Here is a 14,626-nt window from a genome sequence, read left to right as displayed (position 1 = left end):
ATATATACTCTTTTTGTATGAGAATTACACTGTATTAGGTCAGTTACCAAAAAGTTCATCAACGTCCAGTAACCGAACATTCACTCAGTTGCAATTTTTTGATTGCCTGCAATAAACCACAATGCCAAAGATTTACTGGGAACGTTTATTTTTTTTTCTCTCCATTTATTCTATTTCATAACAATAACAAGACATTAATGAATGTGAAAATGATGCAAATAACAACTGCGATCCGAATGCTAACTGTACGAACAACGACGGTTCGTATATATGCACCTGCAAGAATGGTTTTGTTGGCACAGGGAATGATTGTTTTGGTGAGTTATTAAAATACATTATAATATGGTGTTTTTTAATATTTTTTTAAATTGTGATTATTATTATTATTATTATTATTATTATTATTATTATTATTATTATTATTATTATTATTATTATTATTATCTTATTGTTATTATTACTACTATTATTACTATTATTGTTATTATCTTATTGTTATTATTATTATTCTTTATTATTATTATTCATTTATTATTATTAATGACGTAGTTGTTGTTACTGCTTTCGCGTTAATTTAGCGTTAATTGTATTGTTTTTGTTTATTGTTGTTGCTTATTACTTTAATATTATATTATTATTATGATCATGATTATATTATATTGTTAATATTTATGTTATTAAGTTTTATTATTATTTTTACTAATTTTAATTAAATTTATTAAATATGTTTTGTTGTTATTAGATATCATCGAATGTGATAATCCCGGATCTTGTCCGGATAATGCGTTATGTACCAATACGGAGGGATCTTACAGTTGTACCTGCAATATAGGTTTTGCGTATAACCAAACAGGCGACTCGTGTAATGGTGAGTTAGAAAATATCGAGACGCTCTCAAGTGAAATAATTGTTTGTGTCTTGTCAAGTGAGTAGTCTATTTTGTGGAGATATATGTAATAGTCTTCCTTTTTTTTTACATTTAATAGATATAAATGAGTGTGATGATTCAACCTGCAGCATGAATGCCGCATGTCGTAACACCATAGGATCGTACGTATGTACATGTGACGCAGGTTTCCGTGGAGATGGGTTCCAGTGCACTGACATCCATGAATGTGAAGAGAATATTCATGACTGTGACATTAATGCTGAGTGTGTAAACACGAATGGCAGTTTCAGTTGCTTTTGTAACACCGGATACGAAGGAAATGGAACCATGTGCACAGGTACGATTATATTATATAATAATAAATATATCTGTATGATTCAGAAATTGGTTAAAAAAACATTTTCTTCGTCGCTACATTGTTTTGCCGGAATCTGTTCTATGAGCTTAATTTATGGTTTTATAATTCTGAATTTTTCTGTAAATATCTAGATTGTCTTCTGGATTATGTTGTGTGTGTGTGTGTTTTTTTTTTTTTAAATATTTTTACGTTTCAGTATGTTAATGGTCGACTCCCAACTTTTACACTCGCAATTTTAAAAAATTTTTTAAGTATTCATGTCTATTATAGACAGAATGGTCTGCGAGCCCAACTTATGGAATAATATTGATGCTAACTTAAAAATATGCACAAATGCTAAATTATTTAGAAACAGATGAAAATCACTTATTTAGAAATTTTATCTGTCATAACTTTTAATTAATTAAAAATATTTTACTTTTTTACTTTGTTCTTAATTTAAATTTAAATTGTATTTTGTTTATCTATGTATTCATTTCGTGAATGTGATTTGTGATTTGTCCGGGTCAAGCGGAGACAAGCTCAACTTTTAAGCTTGACCCAAATTGATGGAATCTTGTATTTTTCTTTTTTCCAATTGATTGAATAAATTTGTAATACCTTATTCCAATCCCAGGGTCCTGAGTTAAACAACTTCACTCTCAAACTAAACCTCATTATGAGACTAAGTTTTTGAAGCATAACCGTGCCATATTTGAGACCACTAGATATCCACTAAACCAGCTAATAAGCAAAAAAGGCCATTTTTGCATTTGAATTACCACAAAGTTTCTCTATTAGCAACGTGCAGTCAATAAATATGTTTTTTATGTAGATACAAACGAGTGTGAAACAGATATGGATGATTGCGATGCTGTCGCTAACTGCACAAACACTTTAGGGTCATTTCGATGTACTTGTGGCACGGGCTTCACTGACACCGGAGCTGGTAGAAAAGGAGATTGTAATAGTAAGAAAAAAAAGTTATCGTTTCTTGTAAAACAATGTAATTAATATTTAGTTTTATTATATGTAATTTCATAAAGTAAACTCAATTTAAACTATTAGTATTTAATCGAATCACCTTAAACAATTATATTAAGATTATTTTATCATTATTATTCGTTTATAGACATAGATGAATGTGATTTAGGCATTCACTCTTGCGACATAAATGCAGAATGTAACGACACTCTTGGATCGTTTGCGTGTCAGTGCAATGAAGGGTACACGGGGTCCGGTACCAAATGTGAAGGTATGCTACACATTGTAATGTAAAAATAATATTAATTATGTTTTCTCTATAACTTAATAGTTGTATGTGTATGTTGATACTAAATTAATACTAATGAATTGGGCCTCGTATTTTCTCAATATTTTTATAGCGAAAGAAATGGCTCCCTGTAAATTTTCAACAGAGCAATGGACAAAAGTCAGACAGCAAGTTCATCTTAAAAACACCACAGCAGTTTTCCAACTCAATATTGTGTTGTAGGCCAGGCCTACCTGATCTTATTACAGTAAAATGTATTTATACATACATGTTTCGTTAGTACATCGGCCATTGTCAGTGAAGTGATTGCTTTCACGCCATCTCTAACCAGTTAAAGATCAATAATAGCTGATTAGGTTTATTTCTAGATATCTTGTTTTTATTCACTTTAACAAACTAACTAAACATTGGATGACACTATGACTATTCGTTATTTTTCGTTATATATTTGTGTGTGTGAATATATATATATATGTGTGTGTGTATTAAAATGTATATATATGTATATATAAATGAATATAAAGTTGTCAGTTCAGGCAACGTTTGTATATATATATATATATATATATATATATACATATATATATATAGTATAAGAGACAGTATATATATATCTACAGTGGCAAAAGGCCGGCTGGCAAAGGGCCTATGGTGACAACGGGTCTAGGTGGCAAAAGGCCGGCTGGCAAAAGCAGTGGTGGTGCCAGAGGGGGCCGGGGCTATAGCCCCCCCGTCGGGGAAGACGATAACTTTTGTCAGGGAACAAACAAATAAAAAAATGTATTATTCGTTTAGCCACCATATTGTTTGTGTTAACTTTTCATCATCATCACAACAACAACAACAACAATAATAATAATAATAATAATAATAATAATTACACATCTAGATGTGTATAAGATAATAATAATAATAATTCAATGAGACTAATTAAAAATAACTTGCGTTCTGTTATGACAAATGCTCATTTAGATAGCCTCATGATGGTTGGAATACATCGTGATAGGTGAAGCAACCTCGACCATGACAGCGTGGTTGACAGATGTCATACAAAATTTACAAAATATAGAATTTCACTTTCAAGAATGAGGATTTGAAAATAAATTAGATGGTTGCATTGCATACTCTTTGTTTCTTGCTTTATTCAAAATGTTTTGGTTTTCGAAGCTGATTTCAACATTAGAAAGCATAGCCTATATGAAGTCATATAGTAACTCGATGCCAATCAAATAAGTAATAAAAATTCGCCATAATTCATCAAATATCCGTGGCTTCCCCACTGGGGGCCCTACGCAGCCCCCTGGCCCCAGCCAAGTGAGACTCGATTCGCTCCACTAGCACCACCCCCCCCCCCCTACACATCTAGATGTGTATAAGAGACAGGAGTATGTATTATACTTTCTGAAAGAGAATACGTTGGCATTAAGGTAGGGCTAAAATAATTATGTTGATTATTTTTTTCAAATTCCAGCAAAAATAAAGTAGGATGTTACTCACTTATTTTCAGTAATGTTTCACCACTAACCTAGTATTTGTTTTACATTTATTAGACAAAAACGAATGCGTAGAAGTAAGCGTCTGTGATGGTGATAATGTTATGTGTACAAACACTGATGGAAGTTTCTTGTGCAGTTGTGTAGAAGGATATGCTAACATATCTGGCATATGTACAGGTATAGCACCCATTTAGAAAAAAAAAATGTAGAATACACTGTTTTGAAATTAGATACGTAAAACATCTTAATTTAATACAAAATAACAGACTTATTGCAGCTATATCAATAAAACAATTTAGATTTGTCGTTTTCCTACTATCATATTGCATGGTCAGACTCCGGAAGAAAAACATTTTTTTGTTTGATATGTTGTAGGACTTATTTTTCTAAGGCAGAAAAAAGTTGTTTGAAAATTTTAAAAACATATCATGTTTTTTCCTCCAGAGTCTGATTTTAATATTATCTTTCAGACGCCTTATCTTTGAACCTGTCGGTGATCTTCACTCACATCGGTGGCCATATTGTGACACAATTAACCGAATTGACTTTAACTGAGCAAAATAATCTAGTTAAAGATGTAAGTAATAATCTTGTCTTATCCATGACAGATTTAGTTTTCACAAATTTAATCATGCCCTTGATGGCATAAGCGATTTCAATATTTAGTTAACCATATCTGATAATGACTTTGAAATCTGGTCTTAGAAAAAAAATCTCAATCTTAATGATCATTGGAAATTACTGAATTACTATTCAAACTTTTTCAAACTAAAGTAGTGATAACTACTGCAAGAAATCTTTTGAAATCCTTTTGACATATATATTATTGGAATTAATATTCAGATCTTTAGATAAAATCAATATGTTAGGTAAAAATCTTTACAAAATTATTCTATTAAAAAAGATGATTTTATTCTAGTCTACATTGTTATATTAGACACAAGGTAGATATTTCGATATGTAACACAATAATTTAAGATGAAGTAAAAAAACAACATGAAACAGTTAGTTAATTTTAGGTTGTGTTTTTTATGTGTAAGATGTTTAGAGCCCTTGACACACTACAGGAAATAACTATTTAAATATGTTTTAAATAACAAATGGTAAAATAATGATAAAGAAGATACTAATGACAAATGCAAGTTTCTTCGCAACCTACGTACATATATTTTATTTTATTTATTTTATTTCTAAAATCATTTATTTTTATTTTATTTCGAAAATCATCCAACAGCGGAAGCCAATTACAGGATGTCTTATAATACATATAAATATATAGAAAAATACAAACAAGTGAAAAGATAAATTGATAAATAACATTACAGTATAAAATGGAAAAGAGAAATTTACAAATATATTGCGAGAAATTACATCAAAATTACAAATTGATTAATAATATTACAGTATGAAATGGAATAGAGAAATTTACAAAAATATTGCAAAAAATTACATCTTAAAAAAATTGCAAGTTCAAAAAAATACAGATAAAAAATCCAGATAAGTAAACAAACAAACAAATGCAAAACAAGAGATCGTATATACAGTTTAGTTCTTGTGCTATATGTGTATTAGTAATTTTTGCCATGAACAATTAATTGAATCGTTCTTGACAGCAAAACTTAAGAAAAATATGTTGCTAGAGATATCTTAATATCAAACGTTTACGATTTGGAATGTCGGTTTGTTTACACTGCTTATTAATGTGTTCCCAAAACTTGTCTTTTTCAGATGTCGGCCTTACTGCAAACAACGAGTTTATCCACAGACCTCATTGATGTTACGTTTGACGAATCTATTAATGTTACGGGAGGACTATTAGTTGAATTTCGCATAGACTTAACAAAAGAATCAGGAACTACATATACTCAATTAGTGACAATTTTTGAAATGGCAACAATGAATGACAACAGAGTGCCACCAGAAAATGCTATCTATGTGCCTCCAGGTAAACCCATTATCGTATGTTTTGTCGTTTGGATATGATAGGCCTACTACGAGTTACTCCACTTCTTTTATACGTGCATATCATAAATTTAGGGCTAATAAAAACAAATGCTACTTATTTTATTTATCATGTTATTGTGTTTGTTAATGTTCAGTATATATCATATATTGTCAAAACTTTGTACTGTATATATTCTGAAAGTATATTGACGTTAGATTCCGAGACAGTCCAGCGATACATGTACAATGGAAAATGGTGTCATAAGCATTAACTAGTATTTCAGAACATTAAATAATAATCGTCATTTATATAGCACATATTTTCATCGCGGTTACAAAGCGCTTGCTTCATGCAAGATGATCCTCTTTGGAGTAGGTATTCACCTAACCGAGAAAATAGTGGCGTATCTAGAAGTCTTGAAGTGGGGGTGCTGATGGAGGGGCGAGTGTGCAGGGGGGCTCGATGGTCAGGTGAGTGGCGCTAATGCCCAAAAAAGGTGATTTTAGGTAATTTATAACTACTTGACCGTGATTTTTAGGGGCGACTGGGGAATGCGAGTATTTTTTGGAGGGGCGTGTGCGCCCCCACCCGCGCACCCCATAGATACCCCACTGTTAGAAAAGAAACTAACTTACTGTTCATTGCCAAGTTATCAATAAGACATTTTTGCTTGAGTAGATCATGATACAAAAATGAAAGCCATAGACTAATCTTAACTGTTGGTATTATTTTAATATTAAATAATATTAAATTAAAATAAATATTAAATAATATTAAATTAAAATAAATAAATAAATATTCATTCATAATGTTAACCTGATTTCCCTCACTGTTGTAATCTTTTATTTTGATCCGGTTTTTCCTTTCATTGTAAAGCGCTTAGAGGTTTCTTGCATTTTGCGCTATATAAGAATAAATTTATTATTATTATTAATAGAAAACTCAATTGCTCTGAACCTTACAAAAGGGCATAGATAGCGCCCTTTACTTATTTTTTTGAAACATTGCTTTCCTTATAGATGCCACTGAAAGTGGGCCATCATGAAACTACATGTATGAGGGAGGGAGGGAGGAAGGGCAGGAAATCGCAAAGTAATGAATGGTAACAGTTGATGGATGCGATATTTTGACAATTAGTAAAGAATACCTTCGAGTAAGTTGTTGCCTCGATTATGGGACCAAGCCAAGAGGATGAAAGATGTATCATGGGATTGCTCCCTAAGCAAAAATGCGATTGCCTGCCCTCAATGTTGTCTTTTTGCTTGCGTACGTCATAATATACATAAATAAAAGACATATACTAATCTTAAATTGGGTATTATTTAATAGAAAACTTGATTGCTCTCCGTTATACCATACGCATGCTCAGTTTTATTTTTATACGCAAGGTCCAAAATGGTCCGCTTTTCAAGATGAGTTCTTCGCTTCGGCGAAGTTTTGAGTTGGAACAGTTTCTACTTTTTTACGAGGCCAAACAATGCGCAGCTGCAGTTCGTAGCTAAGTTAATAGTACGCACGTGAGAGTGCGTGCAAAGATAAGGTCGTCATAGCATCCCATGACTATGCTTCCTAAAGCATATTAAAGAAATTGATGTATAATAGTCCAAAAAAAAGAACTGGAAGCATAACAATAAGATTTGACCCAGGGGACATTATGGTAGATATAGAAGAAAGATGGATTTAAGATTATTCGGGCTATTCAGAATTTCTTAAATTGGTTCAGGTAATATTCAGAAAGTTCAGAAGAATCAAAAACATTTCCCTGCATCGTGTAATTGCTGTTGTAGAATACATTGACCCTTTTCAACTCGTTCGTTGTAAACCTGTTGCCCCCGTTGTCTTGGAAACAATACATTCCTATTAAAATTAATTTATATTTATTGTAAATACAGATGTGGAATTACCTGTTTTGATATGTGAATCTGATGTGACCGTCGAAACGGTTCTTGGTAAGGCAACGGCTACAGTAGACATTATGCCACCCCATGTATCTGATAATTCAGGTGAAGACATCGTTGCTACAAGCAGCCCATCAATGCCAACAAATCTCGCTATTGGGTCACATACGGTGACGTTTACAGCTACTGATTTGGCTGGGAATTCAGGTTTTTGCGACGTTATGGTTAATGTTTCAGGTAACAAAAAAAATGCTCATTCGTAAATGCTTCTCCGAAAGAAAGCATTACAAAATAATATTTCATTTTATGTTGTTATAGGCTGTCAGTTTTTAGTTGTTCAAACTTTGTTTTTCCCCTTTAGGTAAAAAATCTTACGTTACGTTGTTTTTTGTTTTGTTTTTTGTGTTTTTTAGATGAAGAGTCTCCTTCATTAGTATGTGCAGCTAACTCGACATTTTACACGGACTTCGGCGAATTAAATGCTACTGTGGATATCCCTTTCCCCATGGTATCCGATAACTCAGGGGAAACTAGTGGTATTTTCACTGACCCATCAATTCCAAGAACCCTCGGCATTGGAAATCATGTAATACAGTTTACAGCTGTGGACCCGTCTGGTAATACTGAAACATGCAGCGTAACTGCTACTGTTCAAGGTAATGTAAAATCTTTGCTTTAGTATGCTTTGACGAATACTAAATCTTCTCTAAGATTTGATCTAATGTGGAATAAAGTTGAAATTTCCGAGAAAATTATAAAGCATTACGAATAAATGGACATGTTAAAAGATATAATATTGTTTTCTGTATTTAAATGGCCAATAAATGAGATAAGCTAATTTCCGGTCCGACATTGATCAAATTTGAAATTGGTGGGCGATGGCACGTGACAAGATTTTATATAAAAAAAAGCCTAATAAGTAATATATCGATTGTCAATAATTTATTGATGGGAATGCCGTAGAAGTTGTTAGAAGTTTCACCTATCTTGACGGCTATATTTCTAAGTGTCTAAGGTAGCAAATATGTTGGGTTTACCTCTCGAACTTTTGGAACTCAGAACAATTGCATTGCTGTGTGTGCTGTCTGCTTATAGAATATGGGATTCCAGCTTGGTTTCCTTAAAGTCTCTGCAAGTCGCATTTAATAAAAATGTTCAACATCGGTATCAAGTTCTTTTTGGTTACTTTGATCTATTTTCTTAGAAGTGTCTAGGTCGTAAATATTTTGGGCTATACCTCTCTCGATCTTTTTTAAAAGTCAGACCAATTAAAGTCTCTGCAAGTCGCATTTAATAAAAATGTTCAACATCGGTATCAAGTTCTTTTTGGTTACTTTGATCTATTTTCTTAGAAGTGTCTAGGTCGTAAATATTTTGGGCTATACCTCTCTCGATCTTTTTTAAAAGTCAGACCAATTGCATTGCTATGTGCTGTCTGCTTATAGAATATGGGATTCCAACTTGGTTCCCTTAAGAAGTCTCTCCAACAGTTTCGGCACCAGTGGGTTGGGTGATTCTTTTCTGTTTTTTTTTTCTCATTGTTGTTTATCTGTTATGTGTTAAACTGAAGAGGGAATAAATGATATGATGATATGATAAATTCCTAATATTGTGGTCTAAAAGCACAGATCTGGCCTATCATAAACCCTAAATTCTTTATGTAGGAATAAGTTGTTCTGAACGTATTCCTCTATGGTCTCTCCACCAGGAATTATTATTCGATTTAGACATATACCTATATACATTTACAAGCCATCCACCAACAGTAGAGAGTGATTCTTTAAAATAATAATTAAATATTAATGTAATTATTTTGTATTAGTGTCTGCAATACCTTACCAATCGTCATAGATTAAACAGGGGTAAAACAGAGTAGTCAACAGGCGGTGCATAAAAGGAATACTATACTGAAATCTAAAATGTCACTTAGAAAGGTGTATCTAACAAAATAATAACATAATATTGATAAAAAAAAGACTTACAAATACTAATGTTTAAAAACAATACCAAAATGTCAGTAAATGATCAGTAATATTATAGTGCATACATTAACATTTTGATGAACTTTTATAAAACGTCAAAAAAAAATTAATTAAAATCGTCTAAAATCTAACCAAATTAGTCTCCTTAACTTTCTCTTTTTAAAGATTACTTTAATATCACAATTATAACACTCATATTTCTGGAAAAAAAACTTCATCTTTCCGAACAAACTCTCAACTGGTTTTAAATGGTCTACTAATTATTCTGGTGAAATGCATTGGAATGACTTTACTTCTTCAATTTATATTAAATGTAAATGTGTATTTGTTTACATTATTTTCTTAATTCCAAACTAAAAGCATAATTATTTGTAATTGGTAATGCTGTAGTTAATCTGTATATGTATATAACCAATCTTTCTCTTGCAGCTTTAAATACCAAAGAGTTGAGATGGGTAATCACTCACGTTGATTCGTTAACAGTGGAATTTTCGACTGATTTACGTGATTCTTCGTCTGAACTTTTCATGGAATACCAAGGATACGTGTGTTTTGAAGTAAGTAAAAAATATATTGTTAATTGCCTCAAGTATTGTATGTATATTTTAAAAAGTTATACAATAGAATAATGTTCAGTATTTGGTTCTAGAAAAAAGAATTATATTGTTGTCACAGTTCAAACGTTAAAAAAATTGATCATATATTACATAAATAATACAGTAAAATTCTCTATAAATATTAGGCAGTCAAGTCTGTTCTGAATCATTACATTATGACCTATCTTAATAGGGTGTGGGCATACCTAAGAAAAGCACATGAATACAATACAAGTGTAATAATATAAATGGTTATATTATGTACATTATTATTATATTTTGGCGAATATGAGAATTTTCTAATCTATATAAATAAGAATAGAATAGTCCTACTTTCTATCAATAATTTATGTGTTATAATATATTCTTCAAATACTGAAATATGTTTTAATTCCAAAGATATCTCAAGTTTTTGGCGAAGTGTTAATAAATTGTCAAGTAGTAAGTTTTAGCAGCGGAAGTATTGTAGCAGATATTAACCTCGGCTTTTCGGATCCGGATATAACTGGTGACACAGTGGTTAACGAACTCACAGAAGAAGCTGCAAATGGGACACTTGGCAGACTCTCGGTACCCTCTTCGTCTATCGTTTTAATTGGTATGTAAATTATATATGTATGTATATATAAGAGACAGATATTATTGTGTGTGTGTGGGGGGTTGGTGTGTGGGTGTGTGCGTGTGATTTTATAGGAATATAGGATAAACCTAGAAACAACAAGCCACATAATGCATTTAGTAATTAATTATAAATGTAATAGTAAAAAAATCTTGATGTTACAATTGAGCTACAGAACGGACCGTTTAAGCTCTTCGACACAAAAAAGACCTACTATATAGATTTTAATTATGTATCTTGTAATTAGCAACTGTTTAATGTTTACATAAGCCAGTAAATCACATTTATAATATGTATTACTACCGTTCTGTTCACGACATTAGTTTTGTTAGTTTATTTTGCTTTGAGGTTGTATGTGTATATACTATTTAGGCCTAAAAGAAAGATAGATTAACCATTCATTTTGTTTAAGTGTATGTTGTTATAAATTATAACAAACGGTATTATTTGTTTCTACAGGCGGTTCAACAGTTGGCCCAATACAAACAACAGGTTTGTTTTCTTTCAAAATTTTGCACACTGCAATCTTCATTTATTGGATATATAGGCCTAATTATATATATATATATATATATATATATATGTCTGTAATATATATATATATCGTCTCCATATTTTTCTATATATATATATATATATATATATCAATGCAAAAGAGAGAATCTTCAATTTCTTCATATTTTATTTTTCTTTCACAGGCGGCTCAACAGTTGTGCCATCACAAACAGCAGGTTGGTTTTTCTTTAAAAAAAAAAAATATATATATATATATATATATATTGATATATGATTGCTAATCCATAGATAAACAATATACCATCTGGACAATAGGCCCCTTTTAATCAAAGTTAATCTGCTTCTCAATTAATGATATGCATGTTTTCCTTGTAATAACATCAGTTGTACATATCCGCCTTAAAACCATACGAAACAATATTGTAGTGGAAATAAATGTTATGAAGTAATCAAGTTTTGCCTTCGTCTGTTTTGTATTTAGCGCTACCCCAGTATATATTAGTAGCTCATTCAGTGACGGACAACAACTCAGCATTAACGGAGAGAAACTCAAACGACATGTACAATAAAACTATTAAAAGCTATAACGAGGGCCAAAATGTATTATTTGCCCATTTCTCCCAAAACATAGCAAAACCAACAGAGACTATGAACTTCATTGCACGGGGATAGATTTACCATTCGTTTTGTTTAATTGTATGTTGTTATAAATTATAACGTATTATTTGTTTCTACAGGCGGTTCAACAGTTGTGCCATCAAAAACAACAGGTTTGCTTTCTTTCAAATCAATATATAATAATTATATATATATATATATATATATATATTATAAGAGACAGAGATATATATAAATCATCAAAGAAAGGTAAATACAGTGTTCGAGTAAAGGACATAATAATACATCGTGTAGCATAGCTCTCAACGAACGTTGAGAGCTATGTTACACGATGTATATTATTATGTACTCGAACTCTGTATTTACCTTTCTTTGATGATTTATATATAATTTAAAAGTGTTAACGGCTATCCTGATTTATATTATATGTATATATGTATATATATATATATATGTATTATTTATCGAAGTAAACGAGAGAATCTTCTTTTTTTCACAGGCGGTTCAACAGTTGTGCCATCACAAACAACAGGTTGGTTTGCCAACTGCTACCTATAAAGATTTGATCCATTATGTGTGAGCCCTCAATGTATGAAAGGAAGAGAAACCAGTGGTCTTAGATTTATAATGCTCTCACATGGGCCTTTGTGGTCTAAACGGTATGATGTTTGCCGAGAAAGCGAGAAGTTGCCGGTTCGATTCCCAACAGATACTTCTTTTTTATAGAACTTATAAGAAGGAATTTTCGTTGATGAACTGTTTGATACGATTTCATAAAATCATGTTCATATTTGAGCACTGTATTGTTATCTACAGTATTTGATTTATATATATATATATATATATATATATATATATATATATATATTACATATATAATTTATTTATTTAAGAAAACGAGAAAATCTTCATTTTTTTCATCTATTATTCTTCTTTTACAGGCGGTTCAACAGTTGTACCATCACAAACAACAGGTTGGTTATTTTTCTTTAAAATTTCGCACATTATTTGTATTGATTTGAATATTAAATCTAATATTTTGCCAGCTACTAACTAAAAAAATCGCTCCATTTTGTGTGAGCACTTAGTTTATAAAAGGAAGAGAAACCAGTGGTCTTAGATTCGTAATGATATCGTAGTACGAGCCTCAGTGGTCTAACTGCATGACTCTCGCCGATATAGCGAGAGATTACCGGTTCGATTCCCACCAGAGACCTCTTTTTTCATAGAAATTTTATGAAGGAATTTTTGTTGAACTACGTTTGATACGATTTCATACCATCATGTTCCTATATATTTGAGGACTATCTATTTATGGAAGCAAACGAGAGAATCTTCATTTTCTTTATATATTATTCTTTCACAGGTGGTTCAACAGTTGTCCCATCTCAAACAACAGGTTTGTTTTCTTTAAAAGTTTGCACACTGCAATCTTCAATGATTGGATATATAGGCCAATATATATATATATATATATATATATATATGATGTATCATTGTGAAATGATGTAGCACGTTGTTCCATAATAAATATAATGATGAAGGCGATGACAATAAAATCAAAAGTCAAGTTGACGTATTTTTTTGAACGTAATTTATTTAACACTTCATCAGCGTAAGTTTTATACATTATAAATATTTAAAATATAGTTAAATATAGTTAAATATCTCTAATATATATCACTTACACTGATAAATTCCACTATAATTATATATATAAATATATATATATATGTGTGTGTGTATATAATTATGTTTATATGTATATATACACAGTATATGTATGTATAATATACATGTATATATATATATATTTATATATATATAATATATATATATAATTTTTTTTTATAAAATCAAAAGAGAAAATCTTTATTTTCTTCATCTATTATTCTTCTTTCACAGGCGGTTCAACAGTTATGCCATCACATACAACAGGTTGGTTTTTTTTCTTTAGAATTTAGCACACAATTTGCATTGATTTGAATATTATATCTTATAATTCCAGCTACTAACTAAAAAAATCCCTCCATTATGTGTAAGCACAAAATTGTATGAAAGGAAGAGAAACCAGTGGTCTTAGATTAGTAATAATATATAGCGAGAAATTAATGGTTCGATTCCCACCAGAGACCTCTTTTTTCATAGAACTTATAATTATTAATTCTCTTCGTTTGTTTAGAATAGAATTTATATCTCATCGTTACGGTGATTCATGGTTTGATATGCTGTGTATAATGGGTTATGCAAATGTGGTTACACAATTTTCAGAGTCGTTTTCCCTGATTTGATCCAATTTTGGGGATTTTTATTCCTTGTTTTTTGCCTATCCCAAGGTCAATAGCGTTTTCGAGAAATTGGTTTTTAATGATTATTTATGATCTTTTCGGCCAACATGTTGTTTGTGTAACTTTCATGTTTAATTTTGCTTGGATTCGTAATAGGCCTAACGATGGT

The 14,626-nt window shown here is 31.0% G+C and overlaps 1 protein-coding gene across 1 annotated transcript in view; it reads left to right on the top strand.

Annotated features, from left to right (window-relative positions):
- The window catches only part of LOC117121521, a gene marked incomplete at its 3' end in the record, with an annotated part of 46,621 nt that extends 32,514 nt beyond the window's left edge, over positions 1–14,107 (top strand). Inside the window, exons 31-49 of the mRNA XM_033266747.1 lie at positions 192–317; positions 743–868; positions 987–1,226; positions 2,062–2,196; positions 2,359–2,481; positions 4,050–4,172; positions 4,466–4,572; positions 5,724–5,940; positions 7,833–8,075; positions 8,252–8,494; positions 10,250–10,377; positions 10,816–11,014; positions 11,495–11,527; positions 11,734–11,766; positions 12,289–12,321; positions 12,669–12,701; positions 13,111–13,143; positions 13,536–13,568; positions 14,075–14,107. Of these exons, the coding sequence (XP_033122638.1) occupies positions 192–317; positions 743–868; positions 987–1,226; positions 2,062–2,196; positions 2,359–2,481; positions 4,050–4,172; positions 4,466–4,572; positions 5,724–5,940; positions 7,833–8,075; positions 8,252–8,494; positions 10,250–10,377; positions 10,816–11,014; positions 11,495–11,527; positions 11,734–11,766; positions 12,289–12,321; positions 12,669–12,701; positions 13,111–13,143; positions 13,536–13,568; positions 14,075–14,107 (2,241 nt within the window). The remainder of the gene's footprint in view (positions 1–191; positions 318–742; positions 869–986; positions 1,227–2,061; positions 2,197–2,358; positions 2,482–4,049; positions 4,173–4,465; positions 4,573–5,723; positions 5,941–7,832; positions 8,076–8,251; positions 8,495–10,249; positions 10,378–10,815; positions 11,015–11,494; positions 11,528–11,733; positions 11,767–12,288; positions 12,322–12,668; positions 12,702–13,110; positions 13,144–13,535; positions 13,569–14,074) is intronic.
- Between the last annotated feature and the right edge of the window lie 519 nt (positions 14,108–14,626).

The sequence above is a fragment of the Anneissia japonica genome, unplaced genomic scaffold (assembly GCF_011630105.1).
Source record: "Anneissia japonica isolate Jap-2015-1 unplaced genomic scaffold, ASM1163010v1 scaffold3459_len64114_cov179, whole genome shotgun sequence".
NCBI lineage: Eukaryota > Metazoa > Echinodermata > Crinoidea > Comatulida > Comatulidae > Anneissia > Anneissia japonica.
Note: the sequence above shows the minus strand (reverse complement) of the source record. Positions and strands in the feature narration are given on the sequence as shown.